This window comes from Ischnura elegans, chromosome 4 (genome assembly GCF_921293095.1).
Source record: "Ischnura elegans chromosome 4, ioIscEleg1.1, whole genome shotgun sequence".
NCBI lineage: Eukaryota > Metazoa > Arthropoda > Insecta > Odonata > Coenagrionidae > Ischnura > Ischnura elegans.
The window spans coordinates 103,642,553-103,663,659 of NC_060249.1; the positions used below are offsets into that span (position 1 = coordinate 103,642,553).

Consider the following 21,107-nt stretch of genomic DNA (forward strand, 5'->3'; position numbering starts at 1 on the left):
GGGAGGAGAGGGAAGCGGTAAGTACGAAATGGACATTGGAGGGGGGCGGCGGGACGGAAAAAAATGTATGAAAAAGCTGAGAGGGAGAGGAGGTGTGAGGCAGGAGGGGGGAGGGTGCACTCTGGAAAAAAAAGAAGTCTCCACCCCCTCCCTCCCCTCCTCCCCCCACCACTCCCAGTCCAAATAGCCCCTTTGCCGCTCTTCCGAGAAATGCCCCTTCCATACTCTCCTCTCTCGCCCTTAATATTATTTTTTTCCGGAAAATCGCGTTTTTGATCCCGCGGAAACATCGTAAAAAGCACTCTACTATCGGAGGAGGCTGGGGGCAGGCTTGGATGTTAAGGGACGGGTGGAGGTATAGGGGAGAAGGCGCACTCAAAACCCCCATAACACCCCCCGGTTGGTCCACAACCCTCCCCCCCCCTCAATGCCGCAACGCTCCACTCTGCCCCATTCTCCCCCCGCCACATCCTCGCCTTCTCTTTTTTTATTTAAAATTAACGGAACGCGGTGAAGGGAAGTCTTTCCCACTCAGAGCACCATCCCCGCCTCACCCTCATGTGGCATATTCTTCCCCTCCCCCATAATACTCTCCCTCCCTGTGACCGGCACATTTCTCTATCCTCCAATATTCGCATCTAATGGACGCGCCCTTTCTCGGCTCTAAATTTTACCACCTTTGCCTCACGGGGTGATTGCATCGAGTGACAAGCTGCCCGGGATCGAGAAAAATAAAAATAAATTCGTTCCTTTTCGGTTTTCACCGGTACACACCCGCATCTCTTGTGACGAAATTTTGGTGAGCTATTCGCGTAAAATTATTTTCATAAGCCTTTCTGTACGCATTAGGAGAGCTTGAAAAATTACCAAACTAGGCAAAGAGCATAAAGGGTGTCTACAATACAGGACATTTTTACTTAAAATTAGAACTTCTAAAGGGTGAATCAGGCTAAAGGTATTAAAGGAACCTATCAATAAACTCCTATGTGAAAAAATGTTCAGGTAAGTACCTCCAGTTGAACATTTCGTTTGAATCATTTGAGTCTTTTTTTAATAGGTTGGCTACCGCATGATATATGCTGACAAGAATTTTACTTTCACGATGATTTCATTATCATATCACGATCAATTTATCTCAACCTCAACATGGGTTCCGTGAATTGCCATTGCTTCCCGACAGCCGCTACCTGCTGCGATGAATGCTTCCGTCCTTTTCTCTCCCCATTCTGGCAGTATACCTCGACCCACCCATCCCATCAATGCATCCCAACACACGTGGCTCATTTGTTGCCACCATCCAACCCTTCATACCTGCCGAATCCCCATCAAAACCATTGGCAGGCTTCCCTCTGCGAAGACTATAACCATACCAATCACTTCGGGATACCCATTTATCTATCTATCTGTGCTATCATCCCCTTAAGGCTACATCATTTAAGGTTACCCTTCGATACCGGGGCATAGACACGTTTTTCCATCACCTTGACAAGATATGTCTCTGCTCGCGCAGTTTTTGAATGTCTTTACGAAGGGAACAAGGAGTTTGGTCGTCTTGTTGGTGAACGTATGCACGATCACGTTGCCTAGGCGTGCAGTTGATTGCACGACACAAGAGAGATACGATTCGAAATCTTATAAATAGAATTTAGAATGATCCTTGCAATGTGATCACAATAGAGGGTACATCCGTGTCATGGGATGAAATTGAGGAAATCCAACTTGAGCGATGACTAGCGAGGATTCAGTGCCAATGCTGAATTTCGCGCACCGCAGGGTAACCGCAATGAGAAAAAAAGGTTTATTGTAATTTCATTTTCTATAAGACATATTTGTTCTTAAATGTTCCCGAGTTTTCTACATGTTTCGGATCACGTTTGGACGGATATCTTTGCCGACCCACTCAAGAGGTTATGCGGGCCATATCTTATTAACACCCCTGTAACGCCATGATCAAGTTTTTCGTGCACAAACGGCAGCTTTATCCGACTCTGCGAAAAAGGCCTTGACGATTTTACCGGCATAATTCACAAAAAAGTGCCGTAATCACGTATCTCTACCTTGCGTTGTTGCTATCACTCTTCATGACTATTACTCTTAACTTTTGCTGCTCACCATTCATCGCAAATATTCTTGGATTTCGCCCTACAATGCAAGAACATCATTAGAACATTAGCATCGACGAGCATTTACCATAATTGATATTTAGGACGAAGGCGACGCGGGCAATGATTCATAAGGCCGATCAAGTCATACACCATTCAAGACCTATTCAAGAATTTGAATGGATTTGGGTAGGGAGCAACAATTCCCGGGTGTACCTCACCGTCCAAAGAAATATAGGTGGCGACGAATAGAGCGCTTAAGGTGGGACACGTTGAATTTGCAGACCGGAATGCCTTCACACTCGACTGCTGCGGAATTGGACGCAGGAAAAAAATCGCCACCTCATGCACCACGCGCAACTCTCGTACTTTCCTTTTCGCCGGAATTCCCCCTTCATCACACCCCCTCGTTTCTTTCCATCCCTCCTCTACCTTACCCCCCTCGGAGTACCCCCCTCCCACTCCCTCGTACAATCGCCACGCTTTAAATCTCCCGTTGGCTCGCTCTTAATGCCAATCCTCGCGAGATCTGCATCCTCATTCCTCCATCTGCCTTCGAAATCCTTTCTCTTCCTTCTTATCTCTCCGCATCCATCTTAACTTCGTTACCCTCTCCCCCTTCATCCAACTCATTCTCTTTCTCGGCGTGAGAGGGCGCCTTGCAAGACATGAGACGGACGACCGTCACCTGCCCTTCACCCTATACCTACTCTTCACCACCTATCGCCCCTTTTCAGGATTATTTTCGCTTATCATCATCGATTTATTATCGATGAAAAAACCTCCTGCGCTTTTCTTCAGAGCGTGCTACGGTCCACTCCCTACGCAATCGTTAGGCTATAACTAGATAAAGGTACAGAAATTCTTTGACATTTGCCTTGCAAAATATTTTATTTTCCCCGAAAATTTCTGCTAGTAAATTGACATATATAAATGTGCGGCAATTTATAATTCAAATTTAAGCAGAAGAGAAATAGTACTAGTATTAATGCACCATCAAAATGATTGGAAATTCATTTAATAATGAAAAACTGAGCAGAAATGTATGTTTTCGAAAATTGGGGTATAAGGACCACAGATGAAGTCATTGACCTTCACCTCACATTTCCCACATCTCTCTTCGTCAATGCCGTTTACCAATTTTCCCTAACAGTAACATCCCAGGCTCGAAGTAGCCACTTGCGATGGCCCAAGATCAAAGGGAATTATATCCACCTAACGGAAGGGAAAAAGAAAACCTGGGTGGAGTAACAGAAAAAAAAATTAAGTCTTAAGCTAATTCAAAGGGAAAAGAAAACCATGCCTGTGTCGGAAAATAATTTAAAAAATGGAGAAGGTCATCAATCTCCTACTCCAAGAGGCCGACTTATCATAAAATATATTAACAGAAAAAAGAAGGGGCTAAGAAAAAATTCCCTTCCAAAAGTATTGGCGACAAAAATGATAAATTTTCTATGAACTGGATCGAGGAGAATGGCTGCAAACGTAGTGCTAGGAATCGCCTCTGCAACGACAAAGATAAACCTTCAGGCGAAGAAGATGAAGAGGAGACGGGTCGGGGGTGGATTACGCTGATGAAGCATTACGGACGGGAAAGAGACGCGACAATTGAATCTCGTGGTTCGGGAGCACTCCGTGATACGATGGAGAGGCAGGGCACGGGGAAGCGAGAAAAGGAAGAGGAAAAAATCGAGATCCGCGGCTGCGGGAAAGAAAAGAGCGGCGGGCAAAGGAAGGGTGGCGGGAGGCCCGACGCGGTTTTTAAGGGACACATCACAGAGGTGACTAATTCTTCAGCCACCGACGAGGAGACCCGCCCTCTATAGCCTTCAAACCCGTTGCCGACGACCCCCCCCCATTATGTGCAGGTACTCACTAATGCCCCTTTGGACGCCCCCGACGTTTCATCTTCCTGACACGCTACTTCCCCACACTACCCTCCCCGGGATCACTTCCATCCTGTTCCGAATTTTTAGACCTTAATGCATGCTCGCTTAACTCGATTTTGGGGGTGTACTCCAAGATAATCTGTGGAAGGCCCTACAAGTCTCCAGTCGGGTCACACGTCGAGTTTTAGGCAGAGAACTAAAAGAAGTGCCTAATGAAGGGATAAAGGACAGTGCAACATAAAAAGTAGCATTCCTAAAACTTAAATTTTTGTACTAAATGGTTTTCATGCTAAATAATATCACTCAGTCATTTTTCTTTCTCCGTGCATACCAAAGAAAACTTAAGATTCTACTAAGTTCAGCGAGGAACAATTCAAACAAATGCAACTGCGTGTAATAATGTTGGTTGACCTGCATTGATTCGGGAATGAGGTATCTGGCATCAAAACTCCATAACCTATCGTACCAACGCTCTATGAATTCATTTAATTCCCAACAATCTTCACAATTATATGGATCGCTTGGAAACCAACCATCCTTTTGTTGAAACACTGTTTTTTAAACCAACTATTCAATACTATAAGCTATAATAAAAGCCACAAATATCCTCAGGGGGACATCATAACATTTCACTTATAGAATCACAATTATGAAAGGAAAGATTGAACTAGGGTGAGGCAGGAGATGATATAAAAGTATGGCTTGCGAATAAAGAGGCAGTTTCAAGGAAATACTTCGCAAAAAAATGGCATTGAATATTTAAAGAAGTTAAGCTAGTTTATTAAACTACATGAAGGTAATCGTTTTATAATGCATACGGCAAGGCCTGCGACCCAGTTTCATTTAATCAAATAGCTCATGTAATGGCGAGAAAAATTAAGTATTTATTTGCCGAACTACGATGTTAGCCCTAAAATAGCATAACCGAGAAAGAATAACTCACCGAAATCACCCATTCTGATAAAACCATATAGCGCCCTGTTCGAGGCTGTAAACTAGCCCACCCTCGCCCCCACTTTGGCCAATAACCGCACAAGGCCCTAGCTGTACCTCTCAATCCAGACCGCCCCATTCTCCCTCGAGTCGTCCTTTTTCCGTCTTATGGGAGATCAAGGCTCTTGATATTCGTCCGGAAGAAAACCTAATCTCGTAGAAGGGGGGTGGGGTGGTAGGGAGATAGTAGAGGAGAAGGGGGTGGGCGGATAGGGTATGAGGGACGAAGAAAGTTACGGTTTCTCGTGAGAAGAAACGATTTCCAAAGAACGAACTCCGAAACTTACATAACATTCTTGCTATCGGTTGGAAACTCAAAACATTGCGGCCACAAAAAAAAGGAACGCGTTTCAGATGGAACGGAAGGCGGCCATAAAATTTTGATTCCTTTGAATAATCATCTTGTGTCGATTTCGTGCGGATAGCTTAGGAAGGGTATCGCCCGTTTCCTAAAATATTATGTTTCGCGGTTTACTTCCCAACAGGTCCATTAAAGCTTCGATCGGAGCGTTCTCCTTATCGTTCCATGCACGTATCTACGAAGCCAAGTACTCAGGTACCAAGGCACATCGGTTTGGAAGTGGAAAAGCACTTAAAGTCTCCTGCAGTTTTTAAGTAGTCATAATAGTATAATACAAACATAAAAATTGAGAGTACGTATATTTTTTGCCATTATTGTTTCTCATTATTGTTAACCCCTCGTGTGGAAAGTAACCCATGTAAAAATACTTAGCTTTGGATGTACAAAATACTAAAATTACTTATTTGAATGGATTGCGGAGAATGATAACCATGGTTACAATGAATAATCATGCATGCATGAAAAATATGTCCCCGATAGCAGATGAAAAGGACTTTACTTGACGAAAAAGAAACTTCGTATGGAGGAATGCGCATTTAAATATGTGAGAAAATAATGTCGTTTTTAAAAAGGTATAATATATTAAGTTCACGTCAAGTCTCAACGTAACTCAGATATTCTCCTTTATAGCTCGTAACTGCGGGCAAAATGCAAGCGGCTATCTTTATCAGGTCGCATTTGATTGATTCTGCGATTCACTTTTCGCTTAAGAATACGCAAGTGAAGTGACCAGCAATAGTCACTTCCTTATCTGAGGGTATCCTCGTGCAAGGTTTCTTGTGATTACAGAATTATTTCTTTTATCACTGTCTGGAGGTCTGAAAGAGAGTCTCAGGGGTTCAAGAGTGGAAGAGGAAGGAAATATGATAACGAAGAGGAAGGGTGGAGGCTTCAGAAACAACCCCGTCCCGACAGAAGGATCGATCACCCTACTGGAGGGCGGAAAGGAATTTCCATTACCAAATAAGCAAGATATGAAGGGGGAGGTGGGAGGGAGAGCTCGGCCCAAGGAAGGATGGTGAAGATGAAAAAATTCCCGCCGGACCAGCGGCTTACCATATAGCCCCCTTTTCTTTTTAATCCCAGAAGGAATAAAAAAACCCACCCCAGGGGTACCGCACCCCCTATAAGCAGCCAAGCATTGGCGTAAGGGCTGGGAGAGGAGGATGGGAACCCTTTCCCCGCTCCTCTATTCGCATACTTGAGGTCTGCCCTTCCAATTCCCCTTGTTGCACACATCTTTCCCTTGACCGCTGGGCCACCCTACCCACCCTCGCGTCCTTTCCAAGCTAAAGAGGGCGGAAAAAAGGGCGGAGGAGGGCCGTTAATATATGTGAGCTTGAAGAGAGGCTGGGGGTGAGAAGGTATTAAAAAATGGGGTGAACAGGGTATCGAAGTTTAGGGTATAACCCCGAGCCTCCTCCCTTTAGCCCTTCACCTCACATATTCTACCTCTTCGAAAAGAAAGGACCAAGACCCTTCTCTTCCCCTCCCTAGTCTATACCCTGAAATGAAATAACTACCTATGCCCATTCACTGACATAAGTACGTTGCCGACCTCGGTGACGTCTGACTGCTATCCTCGTTTGCTGACCAGGATTTCATGATTCTATTCCCTGGGTGGAATCTACACCAAGCAATACAAGAGTATGCATGATTGTTCAATCCAAATTTTCCATGCTTGTGAAATGCAAGAGAGGAGTAAGGATTATTATTTTGCCGGTTAAATAAAATTTCAATCATTATGTATCGTGAGACACAGGGACGCATGACACAAGCACGAAAAGAGTGAAATGTATGCCGCGAGTTTCGAAAATTCGAAAAAAATGGAGGATAATCGCAAATGATGAGGAGATTTTAATATTTCCTGAAGATACTATCAATATATCTTAAAAAAATCAGCCTTGAGTGGTGTTCCCAATAAGTATCGGAAATGAATACCGGTAAAAAAAAGCTAAACGACAAGAATAATTGTGTTTAACGTCAAATAAACAGTTCAATATTAATTCCTGGGTAAGTATCAGTGAGGGCGCATAAGATTTTTTCGTTTAGAAGAGCAGTACGCTATCATCATTTGGTGCCCCCGTATCCCTTTATTCCGGGAATGTGGAATACGGGAGCGCCACGGGCTCGTTCCACTCATAAGAAACGCATCTCGTGAGTAGAGTGATTTTTTTCCGCTCAACTCCCCTCCAGCTCCTCCACTTGAGGAGAGGAAGGCAGGGTAAAGAAAGAAAATCGTTTGGCTCCACATTATCCCTTAACAGGAGGGAGCATCCAACCAGCTAAGCACTCGGTATTTTCTTGCCGGAAACAATGTTGGGGAGGAAAAAATTCAATATCTTCCCATCGAGGAAAAGATAATAAAGTAGTTTTGAAAAACAAAGAGGCCTTTAACAACGAATCCCTCAGTATATGTGTACAAAATTTTCAATGCTGAGATCAAATGAGATATGCCGTTGGGTTTTCCAATTTCCTAGCGTGAAGGCAACTACGTGGTATTAGCATGGCCATATGCACGTAATGAATGAATGAGTCATTCATTGGAACTGTGAGGAAGCAAAATTTTTTATCGTAACCAGCATACAATAACAGCAATCAACTGATTTATTATGAAATATAGACAAATCGACTTTTCAAAATTATTTGTTTTTATAATGAATAATACGCTATAAGTTCGTAGAAGAAAATAAAAAAAAACAAGGAATTGATAGGATCATAACTATGGGGAAAAATATTACTTTCTTCAAATGTAACGGAATGGTATGGAGGGAACGTTCAACTCTGCATCCTTCCGCTGTTCTCAACCCTTGAACTGGATCTTTTCGAACAATTCCGTGAGTAATCTTTAAGGAAGAAAATCCGGATTTGGATCTTCAGTTTTATTTAATCCATTCTTCTCCCATCTGCAAACGGGTCAAGGAGATGGGTTGATGGCGAATAGGATTCTAAGGGGTGAGGGGTTTTGGGGGAGGGGAGATAGGGGGCGGGGAAAGATGCAGATCGCCAAGGAAAAATCATTACGAGTGCCTACTTATCCACTCCCCTCCCCTATCGACCCCCTCACCCTCCAACACCGAGAGCATCATCCCTTAGACTGTCTAGCATCCCCCTCCACTCCTAACTGTCCACCACGAATTCCGAATCCAAAATCCGAAAAAAAACTCTTCTGCTAAGAGCAAAGAGAGCCATCGATTGATTCTTATCGTGAACCAATTTTTGTCGCAATCGGAGTCTTTAAATTGGAGAACCGATATGATATCCTTGAAACGTATTAACTTCCAATTTTTGTATTCACCCATTTTCTTCCTATGATGGTGTTTATCCAGCCGACTGCACTCTAAAGAACGTTTTTGTGAATTTGAGTTTTCTGTAGACAAACCAAATCTTTAAATGTTGGTTTTCGTGTGGTTTGAAGTGATCTAAGATTATCCACGCTCTTGAAGGTAAATTGCCGTTGTTATGATGTCAATTTGTACTAGGCTTTTAGTGAGGCAGTTCACTCTCTTGTTGCATTCACTATCTTATTGCAGCAAAGTGACATTTACAGGCAAACAGGAGCATAAGGACATCAGAAAGTGCATATGAGAGCAATGACATTTCTCGCTAAACGCAGTACCGAACTTTGTGACTGATCATTTGTATTGACGATTCTCATTCACAAAGACGTCTGCGCCAAGCCCGATTACAAAGGGTTCATACTTCGTTCCCCAGTCCAAAAGTGTTTATTTTCGCGGAAATAAATGCACACATCCTCGAGATAAACAGTATTAATTTCAGATTTGAAATTATCACAAAACCAATCCATGCCTTCGCACTATATCCAGGCAGGCAGATCTCACGGATAGTCTTTGACGCACTTCCCAGCTAAATACCGTGGCTATCAGCTGTTTCCTTATATTACTATCTTACCGTCCAACCAACCATTCCTTCCAACAAGACGGCGTCAGTTTTTTTCATCATCCCCGCATTGTTTTTTTTTCCTTCGCCGGCGCCGTCCGAAGGCGACTCCTTCTTTCCCCCGCTAAGAGTACCCACCCCTCCCTGGGAGCCCTTCCCTTCGACCCACGCGCTCTCTCAGGCGTGGAGAGAGAAAAGAACGGAGATTTAAGAGGCTGCACGGCTTCCTAGGCGGCGGAGGCTGAAAGGTGAAGCCGGCGACGCCGACCGACCGACCGCCCTCCTCCAACCCTTCCGCTCCGAGGACTAGCATCCCTTTGTGTCCGGTGCATCCGCTGGCTGGCTGGAGGGGAAGGGGTGCTCTTATAGTCGATTTACTCCAGAGGTGGGAGGGTTGAGGGGTGAAAGGAAAAGAGATGTAGAAGAGAGAGAGAGAAAGATGAGAGAAGGAACTGTCCGGAATGAACGGGCTCTTTGCGGCGAAGATAGAAGAGGAGGCAGGTAATCGCCTCTCGAGTGTAAAGGGTGGTTATGAGCGGAGAGTGAAAATAAAATGGCAAGCAATGGGAAGAAATAGCTCGTCTCCAGGCGCAACCCAGGCAGTAGATAAGGGAGGAGGTGGTGATATTGTCAGAAGCCCTTAGAACAAGATATATAAAAGGATGTAAAAAGGGAATATTTATCATCCCATGTTCCTGAGCAATAACAATCATTACTTACAACGATAGCTTATACTTATTTATAAAATATTTCCCAAACAATAAACCAAATGAGTAATAAAGGATCAATGCGTATTAACACGTAAATATATCAATTGTACATTGATGTTGAAGAAATTAAAGGGTGAAAGATACACTTCAAAGGGGTCAAAAACCACTAGGTACAATAGAGAGTGAAGTCTGCGCCACAAAAAAACAAAATTAATCGACACACGTGGGATTTAAATTTGCTCAGCTGATTGAAACATTCATTTAAGGACAGAAGACGATTTTTTATAAAAGACTTATGTCTTCACATATAAGAAAGGACACCTACTCAAAATGATATGGGACGCCTTCGTTTCATTTTACCTCCAGCGTTCACAATAAAGGAATGTAAACATTTTCCTGAATCTAACAGAGAAAAACCACGCCACAGAATAAGCGATAATTATGTTGGTTTCTTAAACTACTCGAACTTATTGAAAATATTTGCACAATTACGACATGATCCAGTATACTCGCTGATTCTGTTGTCTCCTCTCATGAGACCGAAAATTCTGAGAGAGGTTGGACTCTTCCTCCTTATTTTCTCACATTTTATTCCGTGATAACGTGAAATGTCCAAACCTTATAATCTATCTCAACTCTATGGCAAGAAGGAGCTAGCGAGAGACCTTAACAAGTAGTGGTAAGGAGGCTGAAGACTGAGACGTTGGTCGAGATGGCATTTAATAGCTCTAGAGAAGAGACAATAGGAAATGCGAGCGGAGGAAGAGGGGGTGGGGGAATAGGGGTGGGTAAGGGTGAAGGGGGAGGGGTAGGGTCGGAACGCAGCCGGGTGATATGTACATATAAAAAAAAGTGAAGTCGTAAGGTGTTTCTAAAAGGGGCGCAAATGAAATTGTCACGGATCCGTAGCCAAGCATCTTTTCCAGTCAGCTAAACCGCCAATTGTTTCTTTCCATCGCGGTCGGAAAGGGTGGAAAAAATGTCCATCAGCAGTTTTCACGGAGAGACGGAGTCGGAATTGCCAGTCGAGGTGCGACACGACACGGGTCGCTGATCTCCGATTACCAGCGCCGCCGGTGACTCTTAACATTTCAAACATGACATTGAAAACGCTGCAGATCCACGTTTAGGCAACTTTTTGCCAAATGGTGCGTTTAACTTATCATTCACTATTTGTTCTAATTATTCTACTCTCGGTTCTTGGTCACAAGTATTACAAAGACTCATTTCAGGCCGAACAAAATTGCATGGGAGGAAGGTCACCTTATTGGGCAAAAAAAATCATGACGACATACTATTAACTAAACAATATATTCAAAATAAAACTATATCCACGTGGAATTCCCATAATTCACCAGAAAATACCATTTTTACTACATTTTCCAGGTTGTTTGATGATATGTAATTTATGAGATGGTCATCTTTGCCAATGGGGGATAAAAATGAGACCGATTTCGGAAAAATAATCGAAAAACAAACGAGGTTAATTAAAAATGGATAATTGACTTTTGAACTAGGGGAAACACCTGAATGATACCTTGGGAGTAGGATGTCCATAAATCAAAGTGAAACCCATGTGTCAGAAAATGGTGAAAATCACCACTTGAAGTTTCAGAAAACATTATTTTCGAGTCGCTTTTACAATTTTCCCTGACATTCCCTGGCGTCCTAGGTTTTCGAGAAGAGGCTGCACCGCTGAAAAGTGAATCCGGCAAACCTTGATATTTCTTTTTTTTATATTCTCCTGCATTAAACCTGGCAGCATTAAAGTCGGTCCAAGACGTGGGGCAGTGAAGAGAAACAAATTGTCTCGTCACCATGTCAACCCATCACGCGCGAAGAAAATCTACGTCAGAGATTCGAGCTGACGCTTGGGACGTAAATTTTCTCGCTCAATATCATTAGGGGGTGTGGAAGGCTACACGGGATTTCTACTGGGTCAGGTTCTCCAACTCCATCTCGGTCGACGTTTCGATGGGCGAGTTGTCCATCGTCTTCAGGGCATGAAGACGATGGACAACTCGCCCATCGAAACGTCGGCCGAGATGGAGTTGGAGAACCTGACCCGGTGGAAATCCCATGTAACATTCCACAATTCTTTACGCCGGGAAAGCCTTCGATCATCATTAGGGGGTGTTGATGGGCGCTATGATGGCGGGTTGGGGCTGCACCCTCTCGGGCCGAGACTTACCCGTGTGGAGTCGCGTATGCTGCTGGACGTGCGACAACTGCTTGAAGCGCCGGTCGCAGTAGGAGCACTTGTAAGGCTTCTCCCCCGTGTGAACCCGGATGTGCTGAACCAGCTGATGGTTGGACGAGAACGACTTGAGGCACTGCTGGCACTGGTGCGGCTTGGACTCCGGGCCTCCGACGCCGCCGCCGCGCTGAGCCTCCCGCGCGTGCATCTGCATCGCGCTTTTGTGCATGAAGATCTGAGCATCGCAGGGCGTGAGCGGCGACGAATGCAACGAAACAAACGGGGCGGTCAGCAAGATTCGGGGAAGACGGTGCGGGGTTGGAGATGAGGGAGGAGACTACTTTTTGTTTTGGGGACACCCCACCTGCGAAGACTCGGAGGTTCTTGAGTGCCGCCGGGACAGCATCCGCTTTATATCCGCTAGCAGCAGGCGAGACTACGACCGTAATGCTGGAAACGAAAGCTTACAGACTAAAAGGCTTGAATGCAGTCAAAGTGTAGGTACCGTGTGGCGGGAGATGTAAAATTTAAATGCGAAAACATTAGCCTCAAGATGCCAAAGGAATAAGAACTTGTAGAAAAATTTAATTTTGATTATTCACCGGCAAACGTTTCATCACCTTGTGCTACTATTAAGGTAATGACACGAAGTGCTGAAATATTGGCTGGTCAAGGAATTATATTTGTGTTGAAAGATACTATTTGTTTTTAATTCTGACTAGCGGAGGCACACATGTATTGAGGCTTCACCGGTTTTTTTGTGTTAACTTTCTTGTAATATTAGTCCAATGGTCCACATTACCTACACTTTGATGAAATTCAAGCCTCAAAACTTACCCCACCGACAGGTCTGCAGCGGCCAAAGATGTCAATGAAGAAGTATGTACATTATATGGTATTCAATGCATTCTTGCTCAAACAGGTCTTCCAGTGTATTAATAGTGTGCCGACATTTGGGAACTGATTAGCTACGTGTGAATGAATACGAATGCTAAGGGCAGCAGGATAATAACCGAGTTTAAAAATTAAACTACAGGTTCGGTTGCATATTTTACATCAGGTAATCCATGATTTTTCTATTTGATCGTGGGGGATGTGAATTTGAGATATGGCTGATAATATTTCTGAAAAGCTACGAGTGCAAGTCGATTGAAAAATTGTTTTTTAATATGTAATTGAGAACAGGAAATTTACACAACAAAGGCTTTTGCTTATATTTACACTGATGTTAGTGACTTAATTTAAAATTTTCTTGTGACTAATACTGTTGATGATATGTAGGAAAATTATTTTGATTGGATAGTACACTTACTTCTTAACTCACAAGAATGACTAATATTATGTACTTAATGATGATATTCAAACCATACTCATCCATCAGCATTCACTTATGCAGCCACCAGGAGCTATTCCAACGCCCAAAGGAATCAAGGACATTAAGAACAACATGCAAAATGTACATTTACAAACGCACTTTCAATCAATATAGAAACAATCATTCCCACTTTTTAAATTTCCAATGAAATCATTTCACATGAGATAATTATAAATATTTATTTAAATATAATGAGAGCAATCAGATGAAAACATTTAAATTATTTAGACAAAAAAACAAAGAAACATTGATTTATGGTCACTCTCATGGATGGGTTCAATCATTTTAATTATTTCTTACAATTTATGCCAACAACAAGTTGAAGCCGAATTTAAGTTAACGATTTTAAAAACTAATACATGCAACCATGCATAACTTATCGCTAATATTAAATGACAATAATTTGCCTAATTACGACGGAAATAATGTTTAATTAAATAAGCTGATCATTCTGTCTATTCCACAAACCTTATTTGTTACTCCTCAACCGATTTCAACATTCTTGGAGTACTTTCTCAAAATGCCACAGAGGTGTTGAAACCGGTCGGGATGTACTACCAAATACATTGTGTAGGATAAAGAAAGTGATCACCTTATTTAATTAGCCATGAACGAATTCCACAAAGTTGGCTCGCATACAATTAAACATACACGACGGATTTTTTTCAACAACTTTCGTCGGAATTCCGCTGTGAACTGATGCGTCAGCTAGGAGGTTTAACGGAAAAGAATAACTAAGCATGCGCTTCGAAAAACACAAGTTAGAGCTAAAAACCTTCAAGAATGACGGATTGATAACATTTTGAAATTATCACCGTGCGAGTGAAAATAACCTAAAAAGAAATCGGAATAATTCATTGAGTCAGATTTAAAAATAAACATTGAAAAAAGGATATTTTTATAAATATCTGAGTATTCTGATGGAACAATGCCAAACGCTGTTAGGGAAACTACCCTCGGATGGCAAGTGCAGTTAGTATCCGAACGCAGAAACGAAAAAGGCGGGCAAGTCGAACATTCAGACGCAACATCGCTCACTCATACTTTTTTCCCCCCGGTGCTTTCTGGGCGAAAGAGCAGGGATCGTCAGAGACAGGGATATCCCACACCCCTTTCACCCCTTCATCACTCCCTTCACTATATCACCATTTTCCTCCTCCCCCCACACTAAAACTCTTTTCGCGTCGCCGAGCGACCCAACCCTTCCCCTTCGCATTTGGGACGTCTCCTCCACCTTCTTTCTTCTCCCTATAGGAGTCGCCTCATTAGCGACCGTGCTCGGCGAATTGTAGGGGAGGGGTGGAAATGTGGGTTGACTGAAGGTAAGGAGAGGGGGTGAGAGGGTTTTCGTGGAAAGGGGACGTGATGTGTAAAAGATATTTTTTTCTTAATCTCTTCTACCAATTTTTTTAAAAACCAAACCTCCTTCTCCCCCACCAAAAAGCATAAGAAAGAAAAGGTGAAGGCGTAGAGGGTGTGAAGGGGTAGGGAGGGTAGAGGGGGGGGGGGTTCCAACCCTCGGTAGAGGGGATACTTCGCCTTCTCCAGAAAATCCACAAAAATCTCTCCCCCTCGTCAGTCTCTCGAAGCCCTTCTTCGCCCACTCTCCGCTCCCCTCCTCTCAACATTTTTCCACCCTTCTTCTCCTCGTGACGATTAAAAGAAATCTTCCCCCTCCTATACCTTCTAATTGTCCCCATCTCCCGAGACGGGACATTAAAAAAAAAGAACCCCTCCTCTCGTTAAGCCGGACAAGTTACGCGGAAAAAAATGGAGACCAGAAATCATAAGTTTCTCATCAGGGCAGAAAATTTTTATAACTGCCTAACGACAATTAGGTTCGTTCATTCCCTCGTTTGGTCTGTTTATTTTTTAAATGACTAGTGTTCCACAAGGGAAAAACTAACATCGACCACTCCAAAAATCCCTCCGTCGCAGCGATGAATTAAGTAACTTCAAGAAAAAATGTGTGTCGCACGAAAAGAATAGTTCATTATTCAGCTGCATTGATTAGGGTTTAATGAAGAGCGCAGATAGGAATGAATGGCTAAAACGCACAGGACATCATAATTGAGTCTTTAGACACACGGCCTGATTCCTTTAAAAAATTGCACCATTTTAAACGATGAACAACACTTGGCTTTCTCTTAATCGTAACTACAACATTATTAAGTGTAAAAAGAGACTTGATGTTGCTGATAATTATGAAGAACACTGCACGAAAAAATGAGGAATTTATCATTAAAATTTATCAGCAACCATATTTATGCACCGAAATTCATGACTTAGAGGTGTGACTTTATTAGGTATGTCACCCAAAATAGAAGAATACGATAATAATTTCTGCGTATTCACTTCGTACGAGAATTTTTAAAGAGCTACTAAAAATTGTAAAATTACTTAATATTTTATTTTTTTACGAAAAAAACTAGATTTAAAACGTACCCTATGATTCCGAAATGAATAGAAATATCACTCATCTCACTACGAATTTTCTATATTGACGAAGATCGTTACATCCAGCAGATGGTTTGATTTCACAATGCAATCATACCAATATTCATCATAATAATCTCAGATAGCTCGTCGAAGGAGACCGGGAAGAAGTTGAAATTGATCACTCCCGGTTCTCAAAGAAGCAATCATTTGATATGAAAGTACCTAATGGAGTCCAACCGTGGAGTTGCACCTCCTCTCCGAACTTTTGAGGAGCAAGATAAAAAAAATAAAAAAAACTAGGAGGACCCTCCGTTCCGACTGCTTCCTCTCCACTCTTTCCACTTATTCGGAGCCATTATATCTCCACGCCACGTGTCACACACCCAGCGGTCCCCAACCCCTTCACCGCCCGTTTTTCCCACACGCGTCTCATTGCTCGACCTCACCCTGTCCCCCCAGAAACTCATCATCCACTTATGAAACTTTCTTCCCTCCTCTCATTTTGACTCGTCGCCCTCCCTCTAACATTTTGCCTTTTTAAACTGAATTATTACTAGTTTAAAACGAACTATAAAATTGCAAAGAAAACCAATGTTATGTAAAATTAAAGAAGTGAATCTTTTTAGTTCAGATATTGCAATGCTATTAGCAATATAAGGTATTTTATTGCCTCTACCCTACACTTTTCCTTGCTATTGGCTAAAAGTAAGAGTGAGCTGAACATAAAGCTAGATAAAATGTATTAAAGAAGTGAATCTTTTTAGTTCTGTTGCCATAATGAAGTTAGCTATGGAAGACATCTTCTAGCCTTTACAACTACCAATAGACGCTACGCTATTCCTGGCTATAGGCTAAAACTAAGAGTGATTTGAGCCTATTTCAACAAAAAGGCAGGCTAAATTATTCCACCACTTTGAGTGGCTGTGCACTAGTAAACGCTCCTGTTAAGTTATGCCGAGGTAAGTCAAGCTAAATTTTTGTAAACGAGACCTTATACTGCCACACATACTTTTAAAACCTTCGCACCCACTCCTCAAAAGCCAATGAACGATCCACTCCAGAGATAAATTCCTTCTTCCGAATCTTTCGCAAATAAATGGAAGCGAACCTCCCACCTCCCACTCTTCTTTTTAAACTCTCCCCTCACGTCCGAGCAGAGAAGACACATCCCCCTACCTACCCAAACTCCCCCACCCCCAACCGCACTATCTTACCAGTGTCGCCCCACCCCCTACCTCTGCACGACCTTCCTCCCCCTTCTCCCTCGAGAGGCTTTGACTTATTATGTTGTAGCAACGGGTTGCGTCGTGTTTTTCTGATCTCTCGGAGTCATGTCAGCCAAGAGAGAGAGAGAGAGAGGGAGCACGTCTGCGTCGCTCGCATTTTATTTCTTGGCTCGTATTTTTTTTTCGCCCGAGATATCACCGTCACATGAAACACGGCCCTCCCTGTGAGGTAGGGGCACGGAGAATAATATATTAATGTTATTATCGTCGAGAATTTCACCGGTGGTAGACCACAGGGGAAGTTAAACTTTGCGGAAAGGCATTAAATTATGAAAAAAAAAGAAAACGCATTTACTGCCTATAGGACACTATCTACCCTAATGACCCGAGTGAAAAAATGCAATGCCTCATCACTGACGCTGTATATCTTTGATATCTCCACGCAGTTTTACAAACCAACATATATTTAATTATTTACATTCTTTTTTAGGTGTTCCGCTCGTATTTTTGTGCACCTTTCACTGACGTTTCTCCTCGTGAATAAGGGGCTTCTTCAGAGTATGAAGGGGAACCAGTACGCAAGGGAAACGTCAGTGAATGTGATAAAAAACGCAGCAAACACTTAAAAAAGTAGTTTATTTATAATAAATGATCCGCCAAAGCTTCAATCGATTATTAAATACTTTTCCTAACAATCATTCGTGGAGGAGCTGCGTCGTTCTCTAACTTGGAGAACGAAATTTCCTGCGAAACATATAAAGTCAACTTCTTCGTGAGGCCACCCCAACCCCTTGTAACCATTCCTCAGTCCAATTTTTCTTAAAGAAGTAAACTTTTCAAGGTGGATGGAATAAATTTTTGAGGTCAAGAGAGAGAGAGAAAGAGAAATGCCTTTGGGTATTAAAAGAATGAGAAAACGAACAATCCTATTCTTCATTAATTAGCTCTGGAAAGGAGGAAAGAAGTAAAGAAACGGAGCGAAGGAATTAAAATTTTTTCCAGAGTTGGCAACGCGAGAAAACTATTTTTAATTAAGGAATCTTCTTCTCTTCCAACTCCCACCTTGGGGAGGGAAGGAAAGCTTTTTACCTTGCTCGTCATCCCACGTTTGCGCTCTCTTCGGTTTTTTTATTTCTTGGTTTTCGTGAGAACGAGAGGTGAAATTCAAAAGGGGGAGGAAGGAACCTTGGCCATAATCCGCTGTGTTACCCTTTCTCCAAGGACTAATCCTATATACCATGGGTATCAGATTATGGCGACGAGAAAGTTAATAATCACAATTAGATATGAAAATGGCTCTGAAATATATAAGAAAAGTTTTAAATGTTATATAGCGAACTCGGATTGTAGAAATTCAAAGGTCAGACTCAAATGTCCTTTGATGAATAAATGAATAAAAACGAAAATAAGGTTTGCTATATGAATATCTACTTTTCCACGACTTTCCTTGTATCTACGCCTTTCTAACTCGTAGGCCTCATTAAGCAGCCCGATGGTGCCAGAGATTAGAAAGAGGAATTTCGGTACATATTGTTAACAAGAGTTTTTAGAGCAATGCGATCTAAAACGCTTAGCAAGCATACATCAACGCTGCCTTTTTTCTCTGTAATTTCTTCCTTCAATAGAGCATTCAGATACCAATATCAATGACAAACGCTATTAAATTCGGGAAATGGAAATTTAGTGTTTTATTATTTGAGATACAGAAAAATACTTTAAAAAAGTCTACCATACGTGCCCCAAATTTTTTAAAGGTGAAAACTTAAAGTTTCAAATGACTGAGACGTCCCCAGCAAAATCGAGTGGAAGCGATGCCTACACTTAAGCCAGAATCGCTTAATTCCCAAGAAAAATGCATACTATACCCATATTTGAAACCTATCATTCCCACTCAGCCTCATGCGAGAGAACAATGAATCATGGAGGTATAAATTGAATAGTGAGCGAAGAGAGTGGGTCGGAATTCCGCCTTCGGTCAGCGCCAATCAACCCCGGCTCGAGACACTTGACGAAATACCGCGAGCGCCGCGAAAGTGCCCGACACGCGCCACCGAGGCGCCCGGCGAGAATAAAAACGCGTGCGTGGACAAGGCGGGCACGTGCCACTAATCCCCCCCGCCTCTCCGGACGGACGCTCGCCTTAACTTTCGGCATAGCAGCATTTTCCGCTCGTCGAGCCTCGCAGCTTGTGCGGCAAAACAGCCGGAGTCGGACAACAACGGGAGAGAAGGAGCAGCCACAACACTTCTTCTTTTGTGCGCCGGACAGTGTCGCGTCCACAATGAGAGGCGTCAAGGGTGGGGCAAAGAGGAGAGGAATATAGGGGAGTTAGAGCTGGCCAGCGGGTGAGGGGAGGGACAGGTTCTCAAGTGGGCAAGCAGGTGACGAAGGCATATCCTTTTGTTAAGAGGCGTTAATTTTTTTCCTTAGGCGTGGTTACCTCCCCCCATTTACTGATCTACGCACTAAGATAGCCAACGAAATACGCGCGCCCAAACAATGAGATTGAGTTCTCCTAGGAAAAGGAAAGAGCTTGTTTGTTTCCCCTAATTCGAAACATGATTAATGACCGCCCCGCCTAGAGTCTAACCCACTCGGGGGATCGCTTCATAATTGGCCCGAAAGCGAAAGATAAGACGGCACCTAGCGAGTGGAGAAAAGAAAACGCTTAATGGGATGGCTGGGGTGGTATAGTTGGTTTTCCGTTGCGCAGGGTTCGATTCGACCCAAATTAGAAGTTTTCGGACTCTTATAGGGAAATTAAATTCCTGCCATCATGCATTGTTATCTTGATTGTTAATGCTCAAATTTTAGCTGAATATAAGTGGAGGGTAAACTGCTTAAAATATCTGCGAGCAGTAAAAAGCTCTCATTGTAAAAGAGTAAGATAAATAACTCGCCCTGGTTAGAGTATACCCTTGACTTACAAAAGAAAATTTATACTCTTTCATGAAACAAATAGGGGAAGTCTCGATTGGCAAAATATACGAAAAGATCTATGAATACTTCACTTATCGCGAAATAAGTAAAAGTAAGATGGAGAGGACACTCTAGGCTATCTAAATAATTTACGTAATCAAAAGTTTACTGATATCATTAGTCAATCTAGTCATGCGACCAAGAATAAGTACTATAATTATTGAATATGAAGTAGCTCAATTAAATACAGGGGGTCGATTAAGAGCATTTCTTACGAGCGAGTATCGTACGCAGTCACCGAATGTTCAGTAATTCGAGCTGGAAGCAACACTTTTTTAACTGGTCAGCCGAGCACTTTTCAGGTTGAATAGAATGGATCACACGTGTTGCACACCCGTTTTTCGGGGCATCAAGGAATCCCTCGAGCAATTGCCCACGAGAATGAAAGAGAAAAGAGAATGCGCGAGCACACACAAAACACGTTTTTTGAACCAACCCTTCGTGCGGTTTCTCTCCCTTAAAACTCACCCTCCAACCCTTTCTTTGCCCCCCCCCCCCTAAAAAAAACTCCACCCAGGGAATACATCCGGAATTTCGGCGGAACGTGGCATCCCGTGGCGGGCCCATAAACAGCCCAGCCCCACCCAAACACCAGACTCATTCCCACCGCCTATCAAATGCCTCCGGCGCTGGAGGCAGTTGGGGGGGGGGGGGGTGGATATAGAGGAGGAATCAACCCCTCTCCCCTTTTCTTTGGCGGCGGGCCGCCCCCGAAAAACCGCGAGACCCCAAAGTCGTCGGGAGTCACGCTAACCCACTCGAGACCCGTCCGAAAAATGGAAAAAATAACGAAGAAGAGGCCTCACCAGCAGCGACTACTTATGCCGCCACACTCCAAACCTCGGGGGCCGCGGGGGTGGTGGTAATGGGGGGTGGTGGTGAACATCAACCCCCCTCTCCACCTTACAGGCATCGCTCGTGTAGATTAAGGAAAAC

The 21,107-nt window shown here is 43.1% G+C and overlaps 1 protein-coding gene across 2 annotated transcripts in view; it reads right to left on the reverse strand.

Moving 5' to 3' along the window:
* The window catches only part of LOC124157855 (zinc finger protein 384-like), a 171,917-nt gene that overhangs the window by 66,216 nt on the left and 84,594 nt on the right, over positions 1-21,107 (reverse strand). For both annotated transcript variants that reach the window (XM_046532903.1, XM_046532904.1), the window contains one exon: positions 12,147-12,387. In XM_046532903.1, coding sequence (XP_046388859.1) covers positions 12,147-12,387 — 241 coding nt within the window. The remainder of the gene's footprint in view (positions 1-12,146; positions 12,388-21,107) is intronic.